The following is a 27449-nucleotide window of genomic DNA, read 5'->3' as shown; positions in this document are numbered from 1 at the left end:
CCCAATATAGTTCAGTGAGGTTCTTTTTGTAATTTCGTATTGAGTGTGGATTCTTTGACAATGATACCTTATTCCTGAGGGTTTGGTGCAGTTAGCAAAATGCTAGTCTTATAGTTTGTTTTGTTTGTTTGCCTTTATTAATAACCAGTCACCCCACCCTAGAGAAAATCTTTTTCAGGAAGGACCATCAAGGAAATATAGCTGCTCCTACAGTTCACATTAGACTGAATGCAGTACTCAGCTTTGGTCATTGGCCATGTGTGTTTGTCATTCTTAGGGTATTATATCCTTAGAGAGTTTCTCTTTTAAACATGGTGCAGTTGACCCTTGAACAACATGGGGATTAGTGGCACCGACACCCCTGCACAGTTGAAAATCTGTGTATAACCTTATGTGGATAAGTGGATTCAACCAACCTCAGATTCAACTGCAGATCATATGGTACCGTAGTATGTATTTATTGAAAAAAAATCTGCATATAAGTGGACCTGCGCAGTTCAAACCTACGTTGTTCAAGGGTCAACTGTAGTTGTCAGAGGACAGGCATTAAGAAAGTACTTCCACCACTGGATTCATTTATAAATACTAAGATACTCAGCAGCTCAGTGACACCTGGAATAGTTTCTAGTATTTCTTTTCTGTGAGATGAAGGAAGGGTGAATGGTTGTTTCTGTGCTACTGAAACACTTGAAAATCCCTATAGATTCTGGTGGAGGGATTGGTGGATTTTGGGACTAATTCCTCTGGACTAAGGAGGGTGTTGTTGCCTTTTCTGCTTCTTTTGACATGTTGTTGCTGTGCTCCCCCACCGCCCCCGCCAGCCCAAGAATTTATTTCTTAGAGCAGTTTTAGTTTTACAACAAAATTGAGAGGAAGGTACAGAGATATCCCATATGATCCCTGCCCCCACACATTCATAGCCTCCCCCATTGTCACTGTCACTCACCAGAATGGTAGATTTGACTCTTGGTGTTGTACATTCTGTGGGTTTGGACAAATGTATAATGAAATTTGTCCATCATTATAAGAAAGAGTCTTTTCACTGCCCTAAGAATCCTCTGCTCTGCCTACTCATCCCTACCTTCTCCGTCCTTGGAACTACTGATTTTTTAATTGTCTCTAAAGTTTTATCTTTTCCAGAATGTCATATAGTTGGAGACATACAGTATGTAGCATTTTCAGATTGGCTTCTCTCATTTAGTAATATGCATTAAAGTTTCCTCCATGTCTTTTCATAGCTTTGAAAGCTCATTTTTTTCTTTTTTTTCAATCATAATTACATTTTCTTTATTTTTTAAAATTTTTATTGGAGTATAGTTGATTTACAATGTTGTGTTAGTTTCAGGTGTACAGCAAAGTGAATCAGTTATATGTATACATATATCCACTCTTTTTAGATTCTTTCCCATATAGGTCATTATAGAGTATTGAGTAGAGTTTCCTGTGCTATACAGTAGGTTCTTATTAGTTATCTGTTTTATATATAGTAGTGTGCATATTGTCAATCCCAGTCTCCCAGTTTATCCCTCCTCCCTCCTTCCCCCAAGTAACCATGTTTTTTTTCTACATCTGTGACTATTTGTGCTTTGTAAGTAAGTTCATTTGTACCATTTTTTAGATTCCACATATAAGTGATATCCTGTGATATTTGTCTCTGTCTGACTTACTTCACTTAGTATGATAATCTCTAGGTCCATCCATGTTGCTCCAAATGCCATTATTTCTTTCTTTTTTATGGCTAATATTCCATTGTATATAAGTACCACATCTTCTTTATCCATTCATCTGTCGATGGATATTTAGGTTGCTTCCATGTCTTGGCTATTGTAAATAGTGCTTCTATGAACATTGGGGTGCATGTATCTTTTCTAATTAGAGTTTTCTCCAGATATATGCCCAGGAGTGGGATTGCTGGATCATATGTAATTCTATTTTTAGTTTTTTAAGGAACCTGTATATTGTTTTCCATAATGGTTGTACCAATTTACATTCCCACCAACAGTGTAGGAGAGTTTCCTTTTTCTCCACACCCTCTCCAGTATTTATTGTTTATAGACTTTTTGATGATGGCCATTCTGACTAGTGTGAGGTGACACCTCATTGTAGTTTTGATTTGCATTTCTCTGATAATTAGCATCTTTTCATGTGCTTTTTGGCCATCTGTATATCTTTTCTGGAGAATTGTCTATTTAGATCTTCTGCCTGTTTTTTGATTGGGTTGTTTGTTTGTTTGTTTTTGACATGGAGCTGCGTGAGCTGTTAGTATATTTTGGATATTAATCCCTTGTCAGTTGCTTCGTTTGGAAAGATTTTCTCCCATTCTGAGGGTTGTCTTTTTGTTTTGTTTATAGTTCCTTTTGCTGTGCAGAAGAAGTTTAATTAGGTCCCATTTGTTTATTTTTGTTTTTATTTTCATTACTGTAGGAGGTGGATCAAAAAAGATATTGCTGCAATTTATGTCAAAGAGTGTTCTGCCTATGTTTTCCTCTAAGAGTTTTATGGTGTCTGGCCTTGAATTTAGGTCTTTAATCCATTTGGAGTTCATTTCTGTATGTGGTGTTAGTGTTCTGATTTCATTGTTTTACATGTAACTGTCCCGTTTCCCCACACTTATTGAAAAGACTGTCTTTTCTCCATTGTATATTCTTGCCTCCTTTGTCGTAGTTTAGTCGACCATGGGTATGTGAGTTTGTTTCTGGACTTTCTATCCTGTTCCATTGATGTATATTTCTGTTTGTGTGCCAGTATCATACTGTTTTGGTTACTGTAGCTTTGTAGTATAGTCTGAATTTGAGAAGTCTGATTCCTCCAGCTCCATTTTTCTTTCTCAGGATTGCTTTGGCTATTTGGGGTCTTTTGTGTTTCCATATAAATTATAGAATTTTTTGTTCTAGTTCTGTGAAAAAATGCCATTGGTAACTTGATAAGGATTGTATTGCATCTGTAGATTGCCTTGAGTAGTATATTCATTTTGACAATATTGATTCTTCCAATCCAAAAACCTGGTATATCGTTCCAGCTGTTTGTGTTATCTCTGACTTTTTTCATCAGCGTTGAAAACTCATTTCTTTTTAGCACTGAATAATATTCCATTGTCTGGATTATCAACTTTCATATTATAATAGCCAGTTATTTTACCAGCAAAAGTGAGTTTATTTGGGAATAGCCAGAGGAGTTGCAGTTCAGGATATGCAAACTATGGCAGACCAGAGACAAATCCAGAGAACAAGGAAGTGGAACTTGCTTTTATAGGGAAAAGAGGGGAGTTGGGAAGAGCTGTAATAACCAGAGTCCATTGGAGGAAGCTGGGAGTCCAAAGTATGGAGGCTTCTCATCAGTTGAGCTGCTGCATATCTGATTGGTGGAGCTGTTTTTGGATGGAGAGAAGTTTTCTTCTTCCTGCTGGATAGTAAAGTAAGCAACACCTTCCTGTCATAGATGTAGGTGTATAGCTCTTCCTATTTGGAGTAACTGACAGATGCATGGGGGAGCATGAGCGCTCCCCCTACAGGCCTGTCCCTACTCTGATTTTAGCTGAGGTTTCTTTAATTAATTTCACTGTATCTACCTCAGTTTATTTATCCATTTACCTTCTGAAGGATATCTTGTTTGCTTCCAAGTTTTGGCGGTTATGGCCAAAGCTGCTATAAACATTTATTTACAGGTTTTTGTGTGGATGTAAGTTTTTAACTCGTTTGGATAAATATCAAGGAGTGCAATTACTGGATTGTATGGTAAAACTATGTTTAGTTTTGTAAGAAATTGCTGGATTGCCTTCCAAAGTGGCTCTACCATTTTGCATTCCCACCAGCAGTGTTTGAGAATTTTTGTTGCTCCACATCCTCACCAGCATTTGGTGTTGTCAGTGTTTTGGATGTTAGCCCCTCTAATTAGGGGTGTAGTGCCATCTCGTTTTAATTTGTAATTCTCTAATGACATATGACGTTGGGCGTTTTTTTCATTTGTTTATTTGCTATGTCTTCTTCTTTGCCATATATTTTCTTTGGTGAGGTGTCTGTTAAGGTCTCTTGCCCGTTAAAAAAAAAATCAGGTTGTTTTCTGATTACGTTTTGATAGTTCTTTGTTTATTTTGGATAACAGTCTTATATCAAATACATCTGTTACAAATGTTTTCTTCCAATCTGTGGCTTTTGTTCTCACTCTCTTGACATTGTCTTTTGCAGAGCAGAAATTTTTAATTTTAATGAAGTCCAGCTTATCAATTACTTATTTTATGAATTATGTCTTTGATATTATGTCTAAAAAGGCATCACCATACCAAGTCATCTAGGTTTTCTCCTGTTGCTCTGATTTTATGATAGTATTGCAGGAGTTTCAATCACAGTTTCAACTTTTGGAGTGGAGGGAGTTGACATATGACTCTAGGAAGGCAGAGGGAAGTAAAGAGAATATTAAGAAAAGTCAAGTCCCACATCAGCAGACAGGAACTATTTTATTATAAGTGAGTGTTCTTTCTGTACTAAAAGTCAGGGAACCTGAAAGTTAATCATGACTGATAAATATCTTAGTATAATTAATAATGTTCAGTGTATACATGTTCTCCAGTAAGCTTTAAGAGACACTGTAAAAGACTTTGATTTAAAAAGGGAGATTTTTATTTTTCGGACCTTTTTCAGGTGGATTGAAACCATATTTCATAAGGCTTCAAAGAAATTATTTTCATGTTATAGCTACTGTTATATAAGTTTAAAATCCTAATAGCATTTTTACCTATTATATTAAACTTTAATAGAGTATTTCAGAATTTAGAGAAACCTGTTGAGTAGTAAATGAAAATGAAATAAAAATATTATTACAGGCATACCTTGGAGATATTGAGAGTTTGGTTCCAGACCACCGTAATAAAGTGAATACTGCAATAAAGCGAGTCACATGAATTTTTAGGTTTCCCAGTGCACCTAAAAGTTAGGTTTACCATAATTCAAAAAGAGTCATGTACCAAAATGTTCATTGCAGCTCTATTTACAATAGCCAGGACATGGAAGCAACCTAAGTGTCTATAAGCAGATGAATGGATAAAGAAGATGTGGCACATACATATACAATGGAATATTACTCAGCCATAAAAAGAAAGGAAATTGAGTTATTTGTAGTGAGGTGGATGGACCTAGAGCCTGTCATACAGAGTGAAGTAAGTCAGAAGGAGAAAGACAAATACCGTATGCTAACACATGTATATGGAATCTAAGAAAAAAAAAATGTCATGGAGAACCTAGGGGTAAGATGGGAATAAAGACACAGACCGACTAGAGAATGGACTTGAGGATATAGGGAGGGGGAAGGGTAAGCTGTGACAAAGTGAGAGAGTGGCATGGTCATATATACACTACCAAACGTAAAATAGATAGCTAGTGGGAAGCAGCTGCATAGCACAGGGAGATCAGCTCGGTGCTTTGTGACCACCTGGATGGGTGGGATAGGGAGGGTGGGAGGGAGGGAGACGCAAGAGGGAGGAGATATGGGAACATATGTATATGTATAACTGACTCACTTTGCTATAAAGCAGAAACTAACACACCATTGTAAAGCAATTATACTCCAATAAAGATGTAAAAAGAAAAAAAGCAATGATGTCATGACATCTCATGGAAATGTAGGGAAAGTCCGCTGCACGCTAAGGAAGGAATGAGAGTAAAAAAAGCAAGTAACATCTTAAGAGTCTTAAGAATTTTTTGACCTTGTAGAGTCCTGGAAAGGTCTCTGGGACACCTAGGGATCAATGGACACACTTCAAGAATTACTGGTCTACATCTTCAGTGATGAAAATGAAGTATGAACTGTGAAAATGAAAGAAAAAAAGAAACAATTAGCACCAGCTTTTTTTGACAATCATCTTAAACCAGTATATACATGACAATCATTCTATGGTGTCTTTTATTTTTTATTTTTTGCACTAAAAAAATCAAGTTCTAACGCCTTACTTGAAAAGATTTATTATTATTATCATCACCCTTTTAATTTCTCTAGGCTTCTTCAGAGTTTGTTTCATCCAGAACTTCACAACTCTAGAATTATATGGTCTGAGTTAAATATTATATGTATCATAAAAACTTACTTGTCTGTTCTATTTTTGCCTAAAAAACCCCACAAAAAATTATATTACACAGAAATCCAGAGTAAGTAATGAAATTTGGCAGGCATAAAACAATGCAAATTCTTCCCCAAATGGCTTTTCTCTACATTAAGTCTCTTCAGTTTTCTTGTACATTAATAGTTGGATGGAGCCAAAGTAGTTATTTACTTTAAAAATGGCAGTAGCAGTGAGAATGCTTTACAGCAAACTAAAAGTATATATAGAAAGTATATATACATATCTATATAGAAAGAAATTTGAATTGTGTAGTATAAAAATTACATGTTTTTACTATAATTTTGGATTTATTAATTTCTCTTATAATCTTTTTTTTTGCTCTGTTGTAGGTTCATACAAGTGCATAATTATTATAGCTTCTTGATGGGTTGCCTTTTTCATCATTATGTAATTTCCCTCTTTATACCTGTTAATTCTTTTTCTCTTAATTTTGTCACGTGCTTGTGCTAGTTCTGTGGCCTTGGGCAAGTCATTAACCTCTCATTTTCCTTATTGTAAAATGGGTATAATAACTACCTTATAAAGTTTCTGTGACGGTTCACTGAGAAAATATAAAGTATCGTTCAGGTAATAGGTTCTCCATAAATGGATTAAAAGAATTTTTTTGACTTAAGGGTTTTGCTTTTCTCTTCCTTCTTCCCCTCCTCTTTTAAAGCATCTGGTTTTAGATACTATTTGCCAATAATTAGAAATGTACTTAAGAGATATGATTAAAATAGTCATCAGGACTTTTTTTTTAAGTGGGTGAAGGTGATGTAGTGTTTGCTTCCCAAGACCTGGGTCTAGTAATTCTCTTGGTAGAGCTTTAAGTTACTGTTTTCTGCATCTGTATTGCATCCAGTGTTTCTGTCTAAGGATCTTCCACATTTCTCTGGTGTATATGAGTCTTTTTAAGGTAGCTGAGACAACTGAAAAAGGACAAAAGTCAACTTTTTGAGGAGCCCACTTTTCTACAACAAATATTATCAACCTGAATGGGATGTAGAGTTGTTAGTAAGTCTTCAAATAAATACTGTGTTTAAGTCTCTAAATATACATAGGGGTGTATCGAAGTGTCATGTACATTTAAGGAGACAGAAGTGCATATTTTCTCCTTCCTTTTTGATAGCATTTAGGACTTATCTTTTATTCCTGTTCTTAAGTTGGGTTTTTATTGTTTATATAGCCAGTGTGTATTGTGTGCCTCCTGTGGGCCTGGATATAGAGAAGGGGAGAAAAGAGAATTTCAGCTGAGAAACAGCATAAAAGGGTTAGAAGTATATGGCATATATATATTGTAACCAGATAGTCAAGAGATGAGAGACACAGTGCTTTGGAAAGATAAAGTTGTGATCAGTCTCTGGAAAACCTTGAGTGACATATTGAAGAGTTTTGACTTTATTCTGTAAGCTGATCAAAACCACTGAAGGCTTTGAGGATAAAAAATCAGGTTATATACTGAAAATATAAGTTGTATACAGGAAAATAGTCTGTTGGCAATGTTGAAAAAGAAATAGAAAGAAACATTAGTAACAAAGTATTATGAGTAAAACTTTAGCTTATTTAAAATGTTACTTGGTAACATTGAACTAGGAGCTTTAAATATAGTTTTCCTTGAGGTCTTTTAACATGTTACTTTTATCAGTGAGACCCTTCAGACCACTCTATATATTGATAAACTAATCTTCCAGCCTGTGTTTATTTTCCTCCATAGCCCTTAGTACCACCAGTTGTATTATATACACACATTTGTTTGTTTATTGTCTGTTTCCCCCCACAATACTGTAAGCTCCATGATAGTAAGGACTTTATTTGTTCAGTGCTTCTCCCCAGTGCTTAGAACTGTGCCTGGTTTATACCCTTTAATAAGTATTCATTAAATGAATGAATGAATATTCAAATTGTGGAAGATGACCACAATTTTTATGTGGTTTATGATGTGGGGGCAGCAGTAGGACAAGATCTTGGTTCCTTCCTAGAAAGTTCTGTTAAAAAGTGTTTTCTTTTCCCTTTCCTGCAGAGTTTATATTCAGAGCACCAATCAAATTAAGCAAGCCTGGGGAACTTCGTGAGGAATATGAAAGCCTGAGAAAGGTACAGTATAACAGTATACATATCATTATGCCATTCATTTTCTTAAAGTTAATTGAAATGATGACATTAAAGAATGCTTAGTGGGATTTTTGATTTACTAGGGATTTTTAAAATTTATAATGCGGAGCCTGTCTTTCTGTACCCTACCTTATACTGGTCTAGTTAGATTCTGTAGCTGTAATGGAAGTAGAGTAAACCTTAACTCAGAACCCCTTTTAAGCTGTCCTTTCAAAGATGAAAATGTAGCTCACACGGCCTATCACACACCTGCTGCAATAACTGGCCACCAAGAGTGGTATTCTTGGCATTTAAATGTTAGATAAAATCTAACATTTAAGCTTTAATAATAATAGCTTGTCTTATTTTTCTTTATCTTGCAAGGTTCCTCTAATTACATGTAGCTGGTATTATCTTTTACTGCTTTCACTCTCTTAAGTACTCCAGAAGAACTGTAACTTAGACTAAGGGTAGTGGAATAATTTTCTAGTTAGGGAACGTTTACCATTGGGAAAGCTTTTAGCTGTGTCCACATCATCTTATTCTTGATGTTTTCAAGCTAATAGTCTGGGAATCACTTGGAAGATTAAGACTTCAGAAAGACTGGTAATAAGAAGTATGTTATAAGATTTGTATCATCCTTCCCTAGCCCTCTCCCTGAACCACCATCCCTTACCCAAGTTCATAAACGATTAGGTAATCATTCTACATGTAGATATTTAATGTTTTATAAAGGCAAATAATCCACTTAATCAGACATCATCATAAAACAGAGGCAAGACAGTAACATTATGGTGGCATTTTAGACTGAATGAAAAAGATCAGTATTTAATAAGGTCATGTTAAAAAGAAAAGATAAAAAACTGTGCTTAATTACTGTATATTCTTTAATCTTTTCTTTTAAATGAGAGTGTCAAATGTTGACTTGGGTCCTCATGCTCCTTTTGTATTGGTGTTGTGAGTTTTTTTGTTTTTCGTTTTAAATCAGTTACAAAGCTTTTTTCTACATAGAAACAAATTATTCTCGGGGGCTACATCAAAAGAACCACAGATTTCTCTTAAATAAAATTCCAGAATATGCAGATATTTAGTTTTAATATAACTTTTCAGAAACTTGGAGAATATGGAAATTTTGAAGCTGTCAGCTTGAAGATAATGAGAAAACAGGGACTTGGAGGTAGAAAAAGGAGGTAAAGCAGAAGGCATAGTGAGTGGAGAGATTTTTTATAAGCCTTGGGAGAGAGAAGGATACCTTGGGGAACTGTTCTTTCATCCTGTTAAGAAGGAGGGACAAGAAAAGTCGCTTTTAAAAGCGACTGATAGCATAATGCTGTTGAGTGAAGCTAGGATAATCTCATTCTGCATAAACTGGATTGGGTTTGAAAAACACTCACCTGTGTCATTTGTGTTAAATAAACGTTAAATAGGTTTCCCCCCACCCATACTCCAAGTACCCAGGTTATCCTACACTCATTGTATAACCTGGAAAATGGAAATCCAAGTCATAAAATCAAAAGGCACTAATATGGCATACCCATATAATGGAATGCTATTCAGCAATAAGAAGGAATGAACCACTGATACATGCTACCAGATGGATGAGCCTCAAAAAGATGCTAAGTGAAAGAAACCAGATAAAAGAGACCACATATTGTATGTTTCCATTTATAGAAAATGTCTAGGAATAGACAGAAGTATAGAGACAGACAGTAGATTAATGGTTGATTGAGTAGGGATGAGAATGGGGATTAACAGTAAATGATCATGAGTGATTTTATTACAGCGATGAAGATTTCTAAAACTGATTTATGGTGTGTTCCACAACTTCGTAAATTTACTAAAAATCATCGAATTATATACTTGAAATGGATGAAATATATAATATGTAAAAATATGCCTCGATAAAGTAAAAAAAATTAAGGCACTAGACATTTGGATGGAGAACTTGATAAAAAAGATGTCTCAGAATGCATATTTTCTGAAACAAAACAAATATATAATTATCTAGATGAATCCCTAGAGGAGGGAGATGTTTAAAAGTTTCTACTGAGCAAGCGATGGAAATTAATTCTATATAACTCATCATTACTAATTTGACGTGTAATACACTATTTAGTATACTTTATTATTTTGTTTAAATGACAGTAAAAACCTTTATAAGGGCTACAAAACGTTAACAGGAAATTTTATTCCCCTAATTCTTGTTCTTTTAAAAGATATTTGCTTACTAATCATAGATCCCTCTACCCATGGTGTAGTGTTATGCTTACTGAGGTTACTATGTTTCTAAATTTTATGATTCTATAAATAGGCTTATATTTCTAAATATGTTTAAAATTTTCTTCCTGCCATGTGTTGTAGTTAATTTTGTCTTTTTTTATGCAGGAATATGCAGAGCAAAATGTGAAAGTTCTCCTTTTTCTTATTTTCCACTTTCTTCCCCAGAGATAATGAGTGTCAACAGTTTAGTGTATATCCTAGATCCTTTATATATTTACACACACACACACACACACACACACACTCACACATATGGTTTAGTCTTTTTTAGTATAAATAAGATCATGATGTATATTCATTTATTCATCATATATTTATTATGTCCTTACTGTGTGCCAGGTACTAAGAATATGATGCTGAAGAAGACACCCAAGGTTCTTGACCTCAGGGAGGTTTCATTCTAGTGGGGAAGATGTACAGTAAATAAGCAAAAAAAATTTAATATATATTAATAAAGCAGGGTAAGAAGAGTTAGAGGGGAGTGGAAGGGAAACTTGAGACACAAAAAGACTGTTTTTGATACAGTGATGAGGGAAAGTCTCAGAGAAGGCAACATTTAAGTTGCTACCTGAAAGAGATGAGGGAGCAAGCCAAGTAAACTTATGAGGAAAGAGCATTCCCAGCAAAGAGAACAGCAAATGCAAAGGCCCTGAGATAGAAACAAGTTTGACTTGTTTAAGGAACACTGTGGCTGGAACTGAGTGTACATGTTGTGGAAGGGTGGAAGGGTGGTTTGGGGATTTGGTAAGATGTGAGTTGGAAGAGATAGAGGGCCAGATCAAAGAAGGCCTAGTTGCTTGGTAAGGACCTTAAATTTATTTTAAGTGTGATGGGAAGCCAGAAATATGATCTGAATTATACTTTTAAAAGGTCTCTGGTTGTTGTGTGGGGAATAAACTGTAATGGGTCTAAGAATTAGGAATTGGATTTACTGTGAATAGTAGAGACCCCAAAATAGTGACTCAAATAAATTAGGAGTTTTACTTTTCTCCAGTAACAAAAAGCTGGAGGTAAGCTGTCCAGGGCTGATTATGGCAGCTCTAGGACATCAGGGATGCAGGCTCCTTTTTGTTCTTCTGTTTAGACATCTTCAAGTGTGCCTGTCTCCTTGTGATGTGGATCAACCATCGTTGATCCTTCTGTAGAATGCCATCTAGACAGAAGGTAGGGCAGAAGGGCCTATGTCAGCTGAATTGGGTCTTTTAAAGAGCCTTCTCCAAAGCTGTACTGAGTGACTTCACCTGTATTTTGTAGTTGAGTGTCACAGACTCCCTCTAGCTGCCAGGAAAGCTGGGAAGCATAGTGTTTTAGCTGGGTACATTAACTTCCTAAGTAAAATTAGGGTTCTTTTATTTACTTATTTTTATAAATTTATTTTTTTTTATTTTTGGCTGCATTGGGTCTTTGTTGCTGCACGCGGGCTTTCTCTAGTTGCAGCATATGGGGGCTACTCTTCGTTGCAGTGCACAGACCTCTCATTGTGGTGTCTTCTCTTGTTGCAGAGCATGGGCTCCAGGCGCGCAGGCTTCAGTATTTGTGGCTCGCAGGCTCTAGAGCTCAGGCTCAGTAGGTGTGGCGCACGGGCTTAGTTGCTCCGTGGCATGTGGGATCTTCCCAGACCAGCGATCGAACCCGTGTCCCCTGCATTGGTAGGCGGATTCTTAACTGCTGCACCACCAGGGAAGTCCCTAGGGTTGTTTTAATAAGGAATGAAAGAATGAATACTGGGTAGGCAGCTAGGCTGTCTCTGCCTCATGGGACAAGAATGGAAATAAGACCAATTAGAACACTTCTGGAGTAAGCAATGGGTTGGGTTTAACGAGGGTTAGGATTTTACCAAAAGTATGACAGAGGGAATGATGCTGTGGACTTGAAGGTGTATACGAGGAAGTTGTTGTAGTTTTGGACTGTGGTTATTTTTTTTTTTTTTTTTTTTTTTGCGGTACGCGGGCCTCTCACTGTTGTGGCCTCTCCCGCTGCAGAGCACAGCCTCCGGACGCACAGGCTCAGTGGCCATGGCTCATGAGCCCAGCCGCTGCACGGCATGTGGGATCTTCCCGGGCCAGGGCACGAACCCGTGTCCCCTGCATCGGCAGGCCGACTCTCAACCACTGCGCCACCAGGGAAGCCCTGGACTGTGGTTATTTTAAAGAGGTTGTTTGAGGAAGGAATTGAGGACATGATGGACAATGAGAGTGGTAGAGTCAGTGGACTAGAAGTTTTGATGGTGTTAAAGAATTATAAAAGTAGGGTGACTAGCATATAAGTAAAGTTGGAAACCTAGAAGTCGTCGTCTAAATGTGAGAGGGTTAAATGTGAGACTGGGTGGTGGTTTAGTTATTGAACATGACAGGGTTTAGGGTATGATTATGGGAGGAGGTAACTGAAGTAGGATGGAAGAAAAGATTTATCTAGAAGGAAGTGAAGAAACTGAGAGAATATACTGATACTGAAATCTTCAGGAATATCACTGGAGTAGCTGGGCAGAAACTTAAGTGCCAAGGTTTTCTGTGAATAAGGGGAGTTGACAGGTGACTACCTCAAAGAGGGGTTGTGGGTATTACAGTCTGATGGTAAATACTTCATAGAAGCTAGGAATTTTGAGGAATAATGTGATCTATTCTGTAGCCAGTTTTTTTTTTTTTCCCTCTAACAATATGTGCTTTTTTTGTGGAGGGGCCGCAGGTGCTTTCATATAGGTACTTTTTTCATACTGAATGGTATTTCATAGTGTGGATGAGGCATAATTCACTTAACCATTGATCATTTAAATTGTTTTCCATTTCCCCCAGTTTTGAAGAGATGTTGCACTAAACACACATGAACATATCTGAGCAAATACTGCCTTTAAGTTAGATTGCTAGAAGTGAAAGTGCAGGTCAGATTGTATATACACTTTGTATTTTAGTGGATATTCAAAAGACTTCTTTCAACTTAACTCTCTTACCAACAGTAAAAGAGAGTCCCTTTTCTTTAAATCTTTGCTAAGCCTTTATCATTATTTTTAATATTTTGCTATCTGCTGAATAAAATATCTCATTGTTTTAATTACATTGCCCTGGTTACTAGAGAGGAGGAGCATCTTGTGCTTACTGGCCATTTACAGGTTTTCTATGAATTGCTTACTTATAACCTTTAGGTGTGAAAACTAGTTCCATCTTTTGGATATTTGTGATCTTGATTGCTAATGGCATGCTATATTTTCTGTGCTTTTATAGATGTATTCTATTAAAAAGAAGTTTTCTGACATTTTATGGTGTTTTAAGTAGAAGGAGAAAATTAGCATGTGCTCAGTCCTCCATCTTGTTACATTGATTGGGGAAAGAATTTTGTTATATTCATTCTTGAATATTTATATTCTTATTATATATTTTTTGAATTTTATTTTTTTATACAGCAGGTTCTTATTAGTCATCAGTTTTATACACATCAGTGTATACATGTCAATCCCAATGGCCCATCTTGTTATATTCTTGTCTGCAGTAAATATATGTTGAAATGAAAAAATAAGTTTTATGGAGAAATTATTTCAATATTGATCTCTTTATGGTTCTCATCTATATAAGATTGACTGTTAGTCATTTTGTGTTTTGAAATAATTGATTCATCCCTATAAATTCTATTTATTGGTTGCATTAAGCTTATTATTTACACCATTATTCCTTCTGCTTATGCAGTTTGTTATGTGCTTAACTTTGACCACATGGTTAAATAATAGTTGCTTTATATTAGATTTTGGAAACATATAATCCAGCATGCCCTTGTTTGTCTTCTTTGAATCATTAGACTCTGAAAGGTTAAAGGTAGGGGGAAAAAAACAGCCTTTGCTTCTAGACTGCTTATCTCCCTGGTTTCTGTAGTGGGAAAGATGAACTGCTTTTGATAATTCTGCGGATCACATGAGTGGTTTAGGCTTTCTCTGAATTGGTTTACTGACCTATCCATTTTCTTTTTTCTCCCTCACCACTGGTTCGTTTTTGAGGAGTATTTTCTCCCCATTGCTGGCTGAATTATTCAAGTAGTAAGCATGCAGTTCTAGTCCTTAGCCAGAGCACAGAGTAATCAGATACAGTCAATGGGTTACTGAAGTGAGTAATGACTCTATAAGGCAGACATTAACTTTTCTGAAGGAGTTTTTTAAAGGTAAGTAAACTTTTAGGGCCTAATTATCTTTGAAATAATATATCTTTAAAGTTCCTTTTATTATTTTTCTGCCATAAACTGTAAAATATAGTGTACTTTATTATTAAAGCTTGAACATTTCACTTAAATCTGTTTGGCTGTACAGTGTATCATGAGCTGAATATTGAGCTGGCCTTTCCCTTATTTTTTTAATTTACTTATTTTAAAAGAAACTTGTATTTATTAAAATATATTCTGTTGCACCATGGAAGCAGCAGGTTGTTTGCTTGTTTAAAAACTTTTTTCCTATTAGATTGTGAAATCTTTCAAGATGGATCTGTTTGTTTAGTCTCTTTAACTCTCCACCACATCTAATATAATATCTTGCACTTATTTATTACATACGGATTGAATTGTTCATCATCCAGTTTCAAAGCCCCTTCTTTTAAGAGAAATGACTTGTGTAAGGATATACAGCTGGTTCATGATAGAACTAGATGTATTTTAAGATTTCTAGAGTTCTTTTTACTACATTATTTTCTATGCTTCTTCCTCTGAAATGTCAATATGTAATCTTTGAGGAAATGCATACTTGGGTATGTGCTGATGTGCATCTTTCTAGAATAAGAAATAAATACAGAATCTCATAGTACATCTTTAAGAGCAGGTAAGCGGTATGATACTAAGAAGGAGAAACTCTCAAAAGAATAAGTTTTAATTTTGACTGCACGAGGGAACAACTGTTTAGTTTATAGGATGTTCAAAATCTGAAAGTGCTAACGTGGTTGTCTTTTGCTATTTACAACTACCCAGACAAGGAGAAACAACTTTATCAAGTTATATGCTTTTCAAAGAAAACAACACATTTGGGAAGTACAAAGCATCAAATTTAGTTAGAATTGCAGGTTATTCATGTTATATCTGTAATGTCCTGTTTTTCCTTGTCTCTTTCATTTATGAGAGGAGACGATCAATAGTTATAAGATTACTACATTAGTATAATATTTTATATGGTTTAGAGACTAGTTTAAATAAAATCATTTCAGTGCTCCTTGAAAGCCAAATGAGAGAATTTTCTAGAAACAGTCACAACTCTTCTGTCCCTTGTACAAAATAAAACATTTTGTTAAAGTATCTGATTAGTGAAGCTTATAGTAAATTTAAACAGCTTTATTTTTTCTTATTTATAAAAGGAAGCAGAATTATAAAATTCTGTGAATTGTAAAAAGAAAAAAAATTATAAAAAGATTTAAAGGAGAAAGGGAAAATTACCAGTAATTCTGCCACCTAATAACCATATTTAAATGTTTATTGTATTTTTTTCTAGTCAAATTGTTTTGTTTATAATACCAATCTCCAATAGCTTGAAATAAAAATTTCCTGTTGAACTGTATGTCACTCTCTTTAAGAACATCCTGTTTTTCATTAAAGTAATTTCTAAACCACTCTAAGTGTTCGACCTTCTGCTTAACACTCAGATGGGTTTTTGGAAAGGCCAGGTCACCAGCTCCATGAAGTGGCGAGTTGATCCTTGTTTTGGAAAATCCTCCAGGTATTTATCCAGAAATATATGTTAATGAGATTCTGAACCCTTATCATCAAAACCTGCTTCATTGTTAATTGGGACTCCCACAGGTTCTCCTCTTTTGTCCATTGGCTCATCTCTTCAGAATCATTCTGAAAGGACTGTTCATTGACTGTGGCTAACTGCTTAGCAGATTCCACAATCCAAAGTGAAGGTGTTGTCTCTGTGTGTCAGGTGCCTCTTTAGTAACTGCCTTAAGCCCAAAAATATTAAGCCTCTTGCCTTTGAATATATTTTTCCTAAAACTTGTTCTGAGATCAGTGGTCTTAAGATCAGGTTGAAGATCCTGACCAACATCATCATCATCAGCTCCTTCATCAAACTGCATCTGATTCACTAGTCTTGTACTAACTCTAGCTGTGGCAGGCAGATCTGGCAACTTTCGTAGCTGATATGATGTTACTGAAACTAATTTTAGGTCTTTTGCCCTCTTTCTGTGCCCTTGAGTCTTCCTTGTGCTGCTGGAGCAGCTCTGACTTGGTCATCTGCTTGTCAAAAGGGATAGTCTGCAACAGCAGGTGCAGCCACCACCAACTCAGGACTCAGGGATTCACTTCTCTTTTGGGGGCATCTTCTGGAGCTTTTTGAAGCCTGCTAGTTGTAGCCGCCACACTTTTAAGTTGTCTTCTGTTGGGTGGCTTTGTTGTTTGTACATTTACTGTGCTTTCAACTTTCATGCCCTTAATAATATTTATCAAGTCTTTTTTCTTATTCTTCTTTACACTGTCTTGGCTGTCTCTCCCCTTGGAATCTCATGGATTGGAGCCAAATGCTTATCTTTCTTGCTGTAGATCATGCTGTTAGTACCAAAGTATCTTTGGATATTATTTTTTTTGTTCTGACCATTATATTCAGAGAAGGGAATAGCACAAATTGCAGCTACCAATTCCTCTGGGCCTCCAGAGCACAAAGGGAGGTGGGAAAGGGGGCAGAGGGGTAGGGAGCCCCACACTCTTGGAAACATTGTGGGGAAACAAGCTGAAATGGGAATACAGTGGGGGTAGTGCATCCTCTGCCAAACATGCCCCACCCCCATTACGCTTAGTGAACAAGTCAGACAGAGAGAGACCAGTACTGTATGATTTCACTTATATGTGGAATCTAAAAAACAAATGAACAGACATAACAAAACAGAAACAGTTATAGATACAGAGAACAAACAGGTGGTTGCCAGAGGGGAGAGGGGAGGAAAGAAATAGGTGAGGGAGATTAAGAGGTACAGACTTACAGTTGCAGAACAAATGAGTCATGAGTATGAAATGTACAGTGTGGGGAAATATAGTCAATAACTATGTAATATCATTGTATTGTGACAGATCATAACTAGATTTATCATGATGATCATTTTGAGTACAGAAATATTGAATCACTATGTTGTGTAACAGGAACTAGCATAGTGTTGTAGGTCAGTTGTACTTCAAGAACAAACAAGCAAACTTACAGAAAAAGAGATGAGATTTGTGGTTACCAGAGGCAGGAGGTGGTGGGAAAGGGAATTGGATGATGACAGTCAAAAGGTATAAAGTTCCAAGTTATAAGATAAATAAGTACTAAGGAGGTAATGTACAACATGATAAATATAATTAACACTGCTGTATATGAAAGTTAAGAGAGGGACTTCCCTGGTGGTGCAGTGATTAAGAATCTGCCTGTAATGCACGGGACACAGGTTCGAGCCCTGGTCCAGGAAGATCCCACATGCCGCAGAGCAACTAAGTCCATGTGCCACAACTACTGAGCCTGTGCTCTAGAGCCCACGAGCCACAACTACTGAAGCCCGCATGCCATAACTACTGAAGCCCACGTGCCTAGAGCCTGTGCTCCACACAGGAGAAGCCACCACAATGAGAAGCCTGTGCACTGCAATGAAGAGTAGCCCCTACTCACTGCAACTAGAAAAAGCCTGCATGTGGCAACGAAGACCCAATGCCCCCCCAAATAAATAAATTAATTAATTTTTTTAAAAAAAGAAAGTTAAGAGTAAATCCTGAGTTCTCATCACAAGGAAAAAAATTTTTCTTCTTTAATGTTGAATCTGTATGAGATGATGGATGTTCTCTACACTTATTGTGGTAATCATTTCATGATGTATGTAAGTCAAATCATTATGCTACACTTTGAACTTGTACAGTGCTGTATGTCAATTGTATCTCAGTAAAACTGGAAGGAAAAATGTTTATCATAAACTTAAGCTTAAGACTTTTTACAGAATAGATTTAGGATCACACTTTACATGCCCTTTTTACTGACTGTTTTGTTTAACATATCATATGATGCTTTCCATATCAGTGTATTTTGATCCATGCCAACATTTTTAATGGCTGTATAAAATAACAGAAAATATCATTGTGATATATTACATGCGTGCCAATATTTTACTTAAAGCCAAACCATTCAAGAATCAGAAATCACTTTTAAAAATATGATATTTTAAAAAGATTCCACAAGATAATTTTAAAAATTTCCCATCTCTATCCAAATCTGTGTAAAAATTCACAGGTAATCCACTTTCAGTAAAATTGCAAGCTTGGCTTTATTTTTCTGGATTCAGATGAGAGTTTAAAACCTCATTTGCTGCTTACATTTGAGAGTCCACTTTTTGTTTGTTTATGTCAAACTTTAAAAAAAATTGCAGGTGCTCAGTAAATCACAATACAAATGATGTGGCTATTTCGCCCTTAGCTGAGAGGCAGTTTATTAAAGTGCTTAAGAGCCATCTAAGTTCAAATCCTGACTCTCCATGTGAATTTGGGCAAGTTAGTTCATCTCTCCATTTCTTAGTTTCCTGGTCTGTAAAGTGGACCCCATAGTACCTAGCTTAAAGGGTTATTGTGAAATAGTGCCTGGTACATAGTAATCCATATATAAGAATTATTATTATTCTTTAAAATTTGGAATTAAAAAAAATCTAGCACAGGGCTTCCGTGGTGGCGCAGTGGTTGGGAGTCCGCCTGCCGATGCGGGGGACATGGGTTTGTGCCCCGGTCCGGCTGGGCCCGTGAGCCATGGCCGCTGGGCCTGCGCGTTTGGAGCCTGTGCTCCGCAACGGGAGAGGCCACAACAGTGAGAGGCCCACATACCGCAAAAAAAAAAAAAAAAAAGAAAAGAAAAAATCTAGCGCAAAGTAACCCCCCTCCATTACTGCCATTTTTTAATTTGTTCATTTGAGTGAGAAGTGGCTGACTGTCAAAAAGTCATGGTTGGAAGCTGGAAAGTTAGTGGTATGAACCATAAATGATTCCGTTTTCTTGGACTTTGGACAGTGAAGACCTGTCTTTGCCTTTTCATAATCAATGTTTTAGAGCTCTTACTTTATACTTCTTGTGAGTGCACGCCCCTTCATTTAGCCTTTTAGCTTGGCAACTAAACATATGACTTAGTATCTGCTGGTTCAATTTATGTATAAACTTGAATGCTTAAAATTAATTTTATGTGCATTTCTGTAGAGCACATGTAATAATTTAAAACCTATATTGAAGTAATTTAAAACACTTTATTACATAAAGGAGAAAATTTGTAAAATGTTATATTGGCATAAATATTTAAATATACTTTATTCTAAACATAACATTTAAATTGAAAGGTGTTTAAGAATTTAAAGTGAAGAGAGCATAGTGTTATCAGTTTGTTAAAATTAGGTAAGAATCATAAGAGCAAATAGTTGCTTTGGTGCTATTTATGTGATTGTTCAAGTAGAAGTCATGGCTTTTGCCTTGTATGCAAGATTTGCTATGATTTCTGGACTCTGTGAGATGGAAACTTCAAGTAGTCCTTACTTACCCCAAACACTTTCTTTTTGTGGGTAGCATCAGCAGTAGTCACCAATTAGACCCTATATAAGTAGTAACTGTTAGTATCAAATGAGAGCCTAGGAACCAGATGGAAGATGCAAAGCATTGATCACTATAGATACCAAAGTATTGAAATGTTCTGATATTAATTTGAATATCTAACAAGTTCATCATGGTCTGGAGCAGTGTTTCTGAAGCAGTGGTCCCCAACTTTATCAGCTTATAATATATATTCTTTTCATAACCCCCTTAATAATTTAAAATATTGTTAATGTCTTCTATTAAAGAATAAGCCCTAGATAAGCAACAAAAATGTATTCAACCTATTTATTGAGGTATTTAGTGGGTAGAACCTTATGGACTATAAGTATATGATTTGTTAGATTGTTAAAAATATATTGAAAATTAAAGATTTCCATCACTACCTTTGTGAATCCTCTTAAGGGTCTGGGGTCCCAGTTTGAGAACCTTTGGCCCAGAGATAACTAGAAAATGTAGGAAATGAGTTATATATGTATAACTCATATAATTTACTATATGTTTTTATATATAATATTTTATAGGAAAAATCTGTTAGTTGTGTGTTAGGGGAAAGATTAAGGAAACACCATGAGGCTAGAAGGTCCTACAACTCTCACAAATTATTTCTGTAGTCTACTATCAGAGGGTGGTGGACCATTTTACCAATTTAGATACGAAAATGAGAAAATTATGGATGCATGAGCCTCTAATCTTTAAAGTGCCATTGGGATTACTGTGCTGGTGTCACCTGTGGGCAGCGCGGCGCTGTATGCGTGAGGGGTGGGTAGTGTAGGTGGTCATGGCGACTCTCAGGGCTCTGCACTTCATGTTCAAAGTGGGAAACCACTTCCAGATGGTGTGTTTCTATTGTTATGTCCTGGGGATGAAGGCCTTATGATGGGAAATGGAGTAAATCAGTGATAGAATTTGGACCTGAGGATGATCATTTTGTTGCAGAACTGACTTACAGTTATGGCATCGGAGACTAGCTTGGCAGTGACTTCATGGGTATCACGCTTGCTTCTAGCCAGGCTGTCTGCAAAGCCAGGAAGCTGGAGTGGCCACTCAATGAAGTCGCAGTAGGTGTCTTTGAAACCAAAGCCCCCAGAGGATATAAATTCTATTTGCAGAACCACAGTCCACCTCAGTCAGATCCTGTATTAAAAGTAACTCTAGCAGTTTCTGATCTTCAGAAGTCCTTGAACTACTGGTCTAATCTGCTGGGAATGAAAATTTATGAAAAAGATGAAAAGAAGCACAGAGTTTTGCTGGGCTGTGCTGATAACCAGTTTAAGCTGGAGCTACAGGGCATCCAGGGGGCAGTTGATCATGCAAGCAGCTTTTGGACGAATTGCCTTTTCTTGCCCCCAGAAAGAGTTGTCAGACTTAGAAGACTTGATAAAAAGGGAGAATCAGAAGATTCTGACTCTCCTCGTGAGTCTGGACACTCCAGGGAAAGCAACAGTGCAAGTGATCATTCTGACTGACCCTGATGGACATGAAATTTGCTTTGTGGGGGAAGAAGCGTTTTGAGAACTCTCGAAGATGGATCCAGAGGGAAGCAAATTGTTGGCTGATGCAATGGCAGAAGTTAAAAGAGATGAATGGTTTGCTCCACAGAATAAACCAAAGGCTTCAGGTTAACTGAAGACATCACGTGGAACAGGCGTTAGTGATTCCTGTCAAACACCTGTGAGGCCTGATGTGTGATAAATGCTCTCGCAACTTGATGGTTTCCTATACAGGCAAAGAGGCTGGAGTGGTGAAAATTTGTGTATTTTAACCTTTGAGAGCTCTGATATATTTTAGAGAGAAAATCCTATCATTATCAGTCCATTTAGAGGAGAACTCTTGCTGACATCTGCGCCGTCACTGTAAGGGCATATTCTGTGTGTGACTGTGTTAGATTAGTAATAAATTCTTCTCCAGCCTGGGACAGCTATATGGAACATTATCTTTGGTTGGGGATGAAGGGAATTTTGATAAGCATGTAGATTTAATGAGAACAATTAAATCCAAATTTTAAAAAAATGCCATTGAGCAGCACTCTTCCCACCAGCCCTGTGTTCATGGCACTGTCGGGTTGGTTACCTTTTATTGTGGAATTGAGAGAAGCTCCCCAAAGCATGGGGACTGGTAGAGTCACCAAAATAGGTATAGTTTGTATTGCAGAGAATATTAGTTGGAAGACCTTTTGAAAATTGATTAGTCCCATCACATCTTTCATTTCAATCACATTCTTATAGAATCTAAGCACCATGCAAACAACTTTGTCATTTTTGATCAGGGCTGTATCCTCAGCACTAAAAGCAGTGCCTAACACACAGACTTGTAGTGCTCTGTAAATATCTGTGGAATTAAACTTATTGAATACAGGCCCTATGTCCAGAACTAAAGTGGGAGGGGGGAAATCAAGGATGAATAGCATGGTTCCAAGGTTGATAGAAGCTCATAGTGTCTGAGGGAAGGGAAATTTGAAAACAAGCAATTGGACACAAGCAATTTGTGTTAAAAATCCGTGATAGAAGTATGTTCTGGATGTTATGAAATGTATTTTAAAATATTTCATTTGAAACAGTGTGGTGTATATGTGTTTCGCTTTAAACTCTAAGGATGGCTAGTTAACATTGAAGTACTAATAGGGAATACATACTCTGGAGTAGTTACTTAGCATTTGAGAGACTATAATCAGAACTTTCTCTGCATAGGCTCCTATAAGCCCTTCAATTATTTCTATAATCACCCAGCATCTGAGGTTTTTTAACTTGCATAATGGATGTTATAAATGATTTCTAAATTTTTAATTTGTGTAATATTTAAACAAATATAAAAAAACAATAAAATGAACAATAAAACCCCTGTATACCCATCACTCAGATTCTACAATTATGAAGATAAATAATTTTTCATGGTGAAATGAGTATTATTCAAGATATATGGATTAGCTACAAATATTCTATAGACATCTCCACCCTTCCATGAACAGGATTTAAGAATCTAGTGAGCTCAACAGTCTATTCCTTTGACGGCACCTTGCCCTATGGCTAGGAATTCTGTTTGCTCCTGTGTTTAGCTGTTAGACAGTTCAACTACCTGATTCTAATTAGAAGACTAGTTGAAGCCTGCTACTAGGATATTGGCTTGAGAAACCTGTCATACAGATTTTTTTTTTTTTTTTTTTTTTGCGGTATGCGGGCCTCTCACTGTTGTGGCCTCTCCCGTTGCGGAGCACAGGCTCGGGATACATAGGTTCAGCAGCCATGGCTCATGGGCCCAGCCACTCCGCGGCATGTGGGATCCTCCCGGACCGGGGCACAAACCCGTGTCCCCTGCATCGGCAGGCAGACCCTCAACCACTGCGCCACCAGGGAAGCCCCCAGATTGTTTATTGTAGTATCTAAAAGGATAGAAAGCTAGCTGGAACTTCATGATACTTATATAATAGGTTGTGCTGTAAAATATATATGACATAAAATTTGCCAATTTAACCACTTCAAGTGTACAATTCAGCGGCCTTAAGTACATTCACAGTGTTGTGCAATCAAAACTGCTTTCTTTTTCTGAAATATTTTGATCACTCCAAACAGAAACTGTGTACCCATTAATATCTCCCCATTCTACCACCATCACCCCAGGCCCTAGTAACCTGTAACCTTCTTTCTACAAATTTGCCTATTCTAGATATGTAAGTGGAATCATATTGTATTTGTCCTTTTGTGACCTGGCTTATTTCACTCAGCATAATGTTTTCAAGGTTCATTCACATTGTAACATGTTTTAGTACTACATTCCTTTTTTTGGCTGGATATCCCATTGTATGCATATATCACATTTTGTTGATCCTTTCATCTCCTTCCCACTTTTTGGCTCTTGTGAATAATGCTGCAATAAACATTGGAATACAAGTATCTGTTTGACTCCTGGTTTTATTTTGGGTATATAATTAGGAGTGGAATTGCTGGGTCATGGGAATAATTGAATGTTTAATTTTTTGAGAAATCGTCATACTGTTTTCTACAGCAGCTGCACCATTTTACATTCCTACTAGCAATGTATGAGGGCTCCAATTACTCCATGTTCTTGTTAGCACTTGTTATTTTCTGAGTTTTAAAAAAATAATCATTCTAGTGGGTATCTCGTTAGGTTTTGATTTGCATTTCCCTAATGAATAATGATGTTGAGCCTTTTTTCATGTGCTTATTGATCATTTTATATCTTCTTTGGAGAAATGTCTATTCAAATCTTTTGCTTAGTTTTGAATTGGGTTGTTTGTATTTTGGTTGTTGAGTTGTAAGTTTTTTATGTATTCTGAATATTAAATCCTTATCAGATACATGATTTGCAAATATTCTCTCCCACTCTATAGGTTGTCTTTTCACTTTTTTGATAGTGTCCTTTGCACAAAAGTTTTTAATTTTGATGAAGTCCAGTTAACCTGTTTGTTCTTTTTGGCATAAGTTGTTTATGCCTTTCTATTTGGCTTTTTTACTCAGCATAATTATTTTGAGATTCATTCACTAATTACATGTATCAATAGTTTATTCTTTTTTATTGCAGAATACTATTTCATTGTATGGGTATGTCACAATTTGTTTATCTATTTGCCCGTTAATAGACATTTGGGTTGTTTCCAGTTCTTGGCTATTACAAATAAAGCTACTGTGAACATTCACATGCAAGTCTTTGTATAGAATAAAATTTTTTTTCTCTTAGGTAAATACTTAGTCATGAGAAGGCTAGATCATATGGTAGGTGTGTGTCCTTTTTTAAGAAACTGCCAAACTTTTCCAAAGTGGTTTTACCATTTTAATTCCTACCAGTAGAGTATGAAAGTTCTGGTTTGTCAACGTTTGCTGTGGTGAGTCTTTTTAATTTTAGCAATTCTAACTGGTGTGTAGTGGTATCTCATTGTGGTTTTAATTTGTATTTCCCTGATGACCAGTGATGTTGAGCATCTTTTCATGTGTTTATTTGTATTTTCTTGCTGTTGAATTTTGAAAGATCTTCAGGTACAAGTCTTAACAGGTATATGCTTTGCAAATATTCTTCTCCCAGTGTGTGTCAGTCTTTTCATTTTCTTAGAGCCTTTTGATGGGTAGAAGTTTTTAACTTTCAAAAAATACAGTTTAGGGCTTCCCTGGTGGCACAGTGGTTAAGAATCCGCCTGTCAATGTAGGGGACACGGGTTCGAGGCCTGGTCTGGGAAGATCCCACATGCCGCAGAGCATTTAAGCCTGTGGACCACAACTACTGAGCCTGCGTTCTAGAGCCCACGTGCCACAACTCCTGAAGCCCCTGCGCCTAGAGCCCATGCTCTGCAACAAGTGAAGCTACTGCAATGAGAAGCGCGCACACCACAACTAAAGTAGCCCCTGCTTGCTGCAACTAGAGAAAGCCGCTCATAGCAACAAAGAACCAAAGCAGCCAAAAATAAATACATTTATTTATTTTTTAAAAAATACAGTTTATACGTTTTTTTTCCTTTGTGGATTTTGCTTTTGGTGTTATATCCAAGAATTCTTTTCCCAGCCCAAAGTCACAAAGATTTTCTCCTATGTTTTCTTCCAGACATTTTAGAGTTTTAGGCTTTACATGTAGGTCTGTGATCCATTTTGAGTTTTTATATATGGTGTGTGTATGGATTTCCCAGTTATTCTGGCACCATTTGTTGAAAAGACTATCCTTTCTCCATTGGATTGCCTTTTGCACCTTTGTCAAAAATTAGTTACCCATATATTTATGGGATTATTTCTAAACTCTGTATTGTATCTGTACCATTGATCTGTTTATTTTCACACCAATACCATGCTGTTTTGATTATTGTAGCTTTATAATAAGTCTTGAAATCCATTAGTATTAATCCTCCAATTTTGTTCTTTTTCAAAGTTATTTTGGCTTCTTGGTTCTCTGTATATCCATCTCAATTTTAGTATTGGCTTGCCAGTTTCTACAAAAAAACTTGCTGGCATTCTGATTGGGATTGCATTGGGTCTATAGATCAATTTGGGGAGAACTGACATCTCAATAATTGAGTCTTCATATCCGTCAACATGGTATTCTTCTGTTTATTTAGGTCTTCTTTAGTTTCTCTTGGCAGTGTTTTGTGGTTTTCACTTTCCAGATATTTTGTCAGATTTATCTTAAGTACTTCACATTTTTGGATATTACTGTAAGTGTTATAATTCTTGCGAGTATGTAAAAATACTGTTGGTTTTTATATTTTGATATTTTATCCTAAACTCATTTAGTAGTTTTAGTAGCTTTTTTGTAGATTCTGGTGGATTTTCTACATGGAGGATCATGTTGTCTGCGCATAATGACTGTTATTATTGGATGACTTACAGATTTTAAAATGATAGTCATCAAGACACTATGGTGTCGGCATAAGGAAAAGACATATAATCAGTGGAATAGAGTATAGTCCTGGAATAAACCCACTCATATATAGTGAGTTGATGTTCACAAAGGCACAAAAGTAATTCAGTGGCAAAAGAACAATCTTTTCAACAATGGTGCTGGAACAAAGTGAATATCCTATGAATAAGTAAAAGTCAATCTTGATCTCTCCTTTATACCATATACAAACATTAATTCAAAATGCATCATAGACTAAATGTAAAAGCTAAAACTATGCAGAAGAAAACAGAAGAAAAAGTTATTGACCTTGGGGTAGGCAAAGATTTACTAGTCAAGAACCGAAAAAATCCTAATCACAGAAGAAAAAAATGATATTGAATTTTATTAAAGTAAAAAACCTCCACTCATTTAAGAAATAGGCAGAGCAAAGACTGAGAGAAGATATTCTCAAAATGTGTATCTAACAGTGGACTTTTATCCAGAACTTATAAAAAAAAACTCATGCACCTGATAATAAGGTTAAAAAAATAGGATAAAAGGTTTTATTAAAAATAGACACTTCACAAAAGAAGACATGCTACTAAACATATGAAAAGATGCTCAACATAATTAAGCAGCAGGGAAATACTCATTAAAATCACATATAGGATATCCCCTACATCCTCTGGAATAGCTAAAATTAAAAGGCTAAGAATTCCACGTGTCCAAATGAGTATGAGAATGTAAATAAGCTGGAACTCTCATGCATTGTTAGTGGGAATATAATCCTCCCTCGGTATTTGTGGGGGAATGGTTCCAGAAACCCGTGGATACCAAAATCCATGGATGCTCAAGTCCCTTATATAAAATCGCAGAGTACAGTTGGCCTTTGGTGTCTGTGAGATTGGTGTACATGGGTTCCACCAAAGACAGATTGATTTTTGACCTGTGGTTGGTTAAATCCACTGATGGTGGAACCCACGGATGTGGAGGGCTGACTGTGTAAAATGGTATAACCTCCATGGGAAACATTTTGGCAGTTTATAAATTTAAACATATACTTACTACTTGACCCAGCAATTCCACTTGTAGCTGTTTAGACAAGCAAAATAAAAACATCTGTTCACAAAAA

General features: G+C 36.4%; 1 protein-coding gene and 2 pseudogenes across 1 annotated transcript in view; 2 read left to right on the top strand and 1 right to left on the bottom strand.

Annotated features, from left to right (window-relative positions):
* RNF169 (ring finger protein 169) overlaps positions 1–27449 on the top strand; it is an 82047-nt gene that overhangs the window by 21814 nt on the left and 32784 nt on the right. The window contains exon 2 of the mRNA XM_065883214.1: positions 8112–8185. Coding sequence (XP_065739286.1) covers positions 8112–8185 — 74 coding nt within the window. The remainder of the gene's footprint in view (positions 1–8111; positions 8186–27449) is intronic.
* On the bottom strand, positions 15853–17133 carry LOC136126412 (small ribosomal subunit protein mS31 pseudogene; annotated as a pseudogene).
* On the top strand, positions 20781–21625 carry LOC136126855 (glyoxalase domain-containing protein 4 pseudogene; annotated as a pseudogene).

Source organism: Phocoena phocoena, chromosome 8, assembly GCF_963924675.1.
Source record: "Phocoena phocoena chromosome 8, mPhoPho1.1, whole genome shotgun sequence".
Taxonomy (NCBI): Eukaryota; Metazoa; Chordata; class Mammalia; order Artiodactyla; family Phocoenidae; genus Phocoena; species Phocoena phocoena.
Note: the sequence above shows the minus strand (reverse complement) of the source record. Positions and strands in the feature narration are given on the sequence as shown.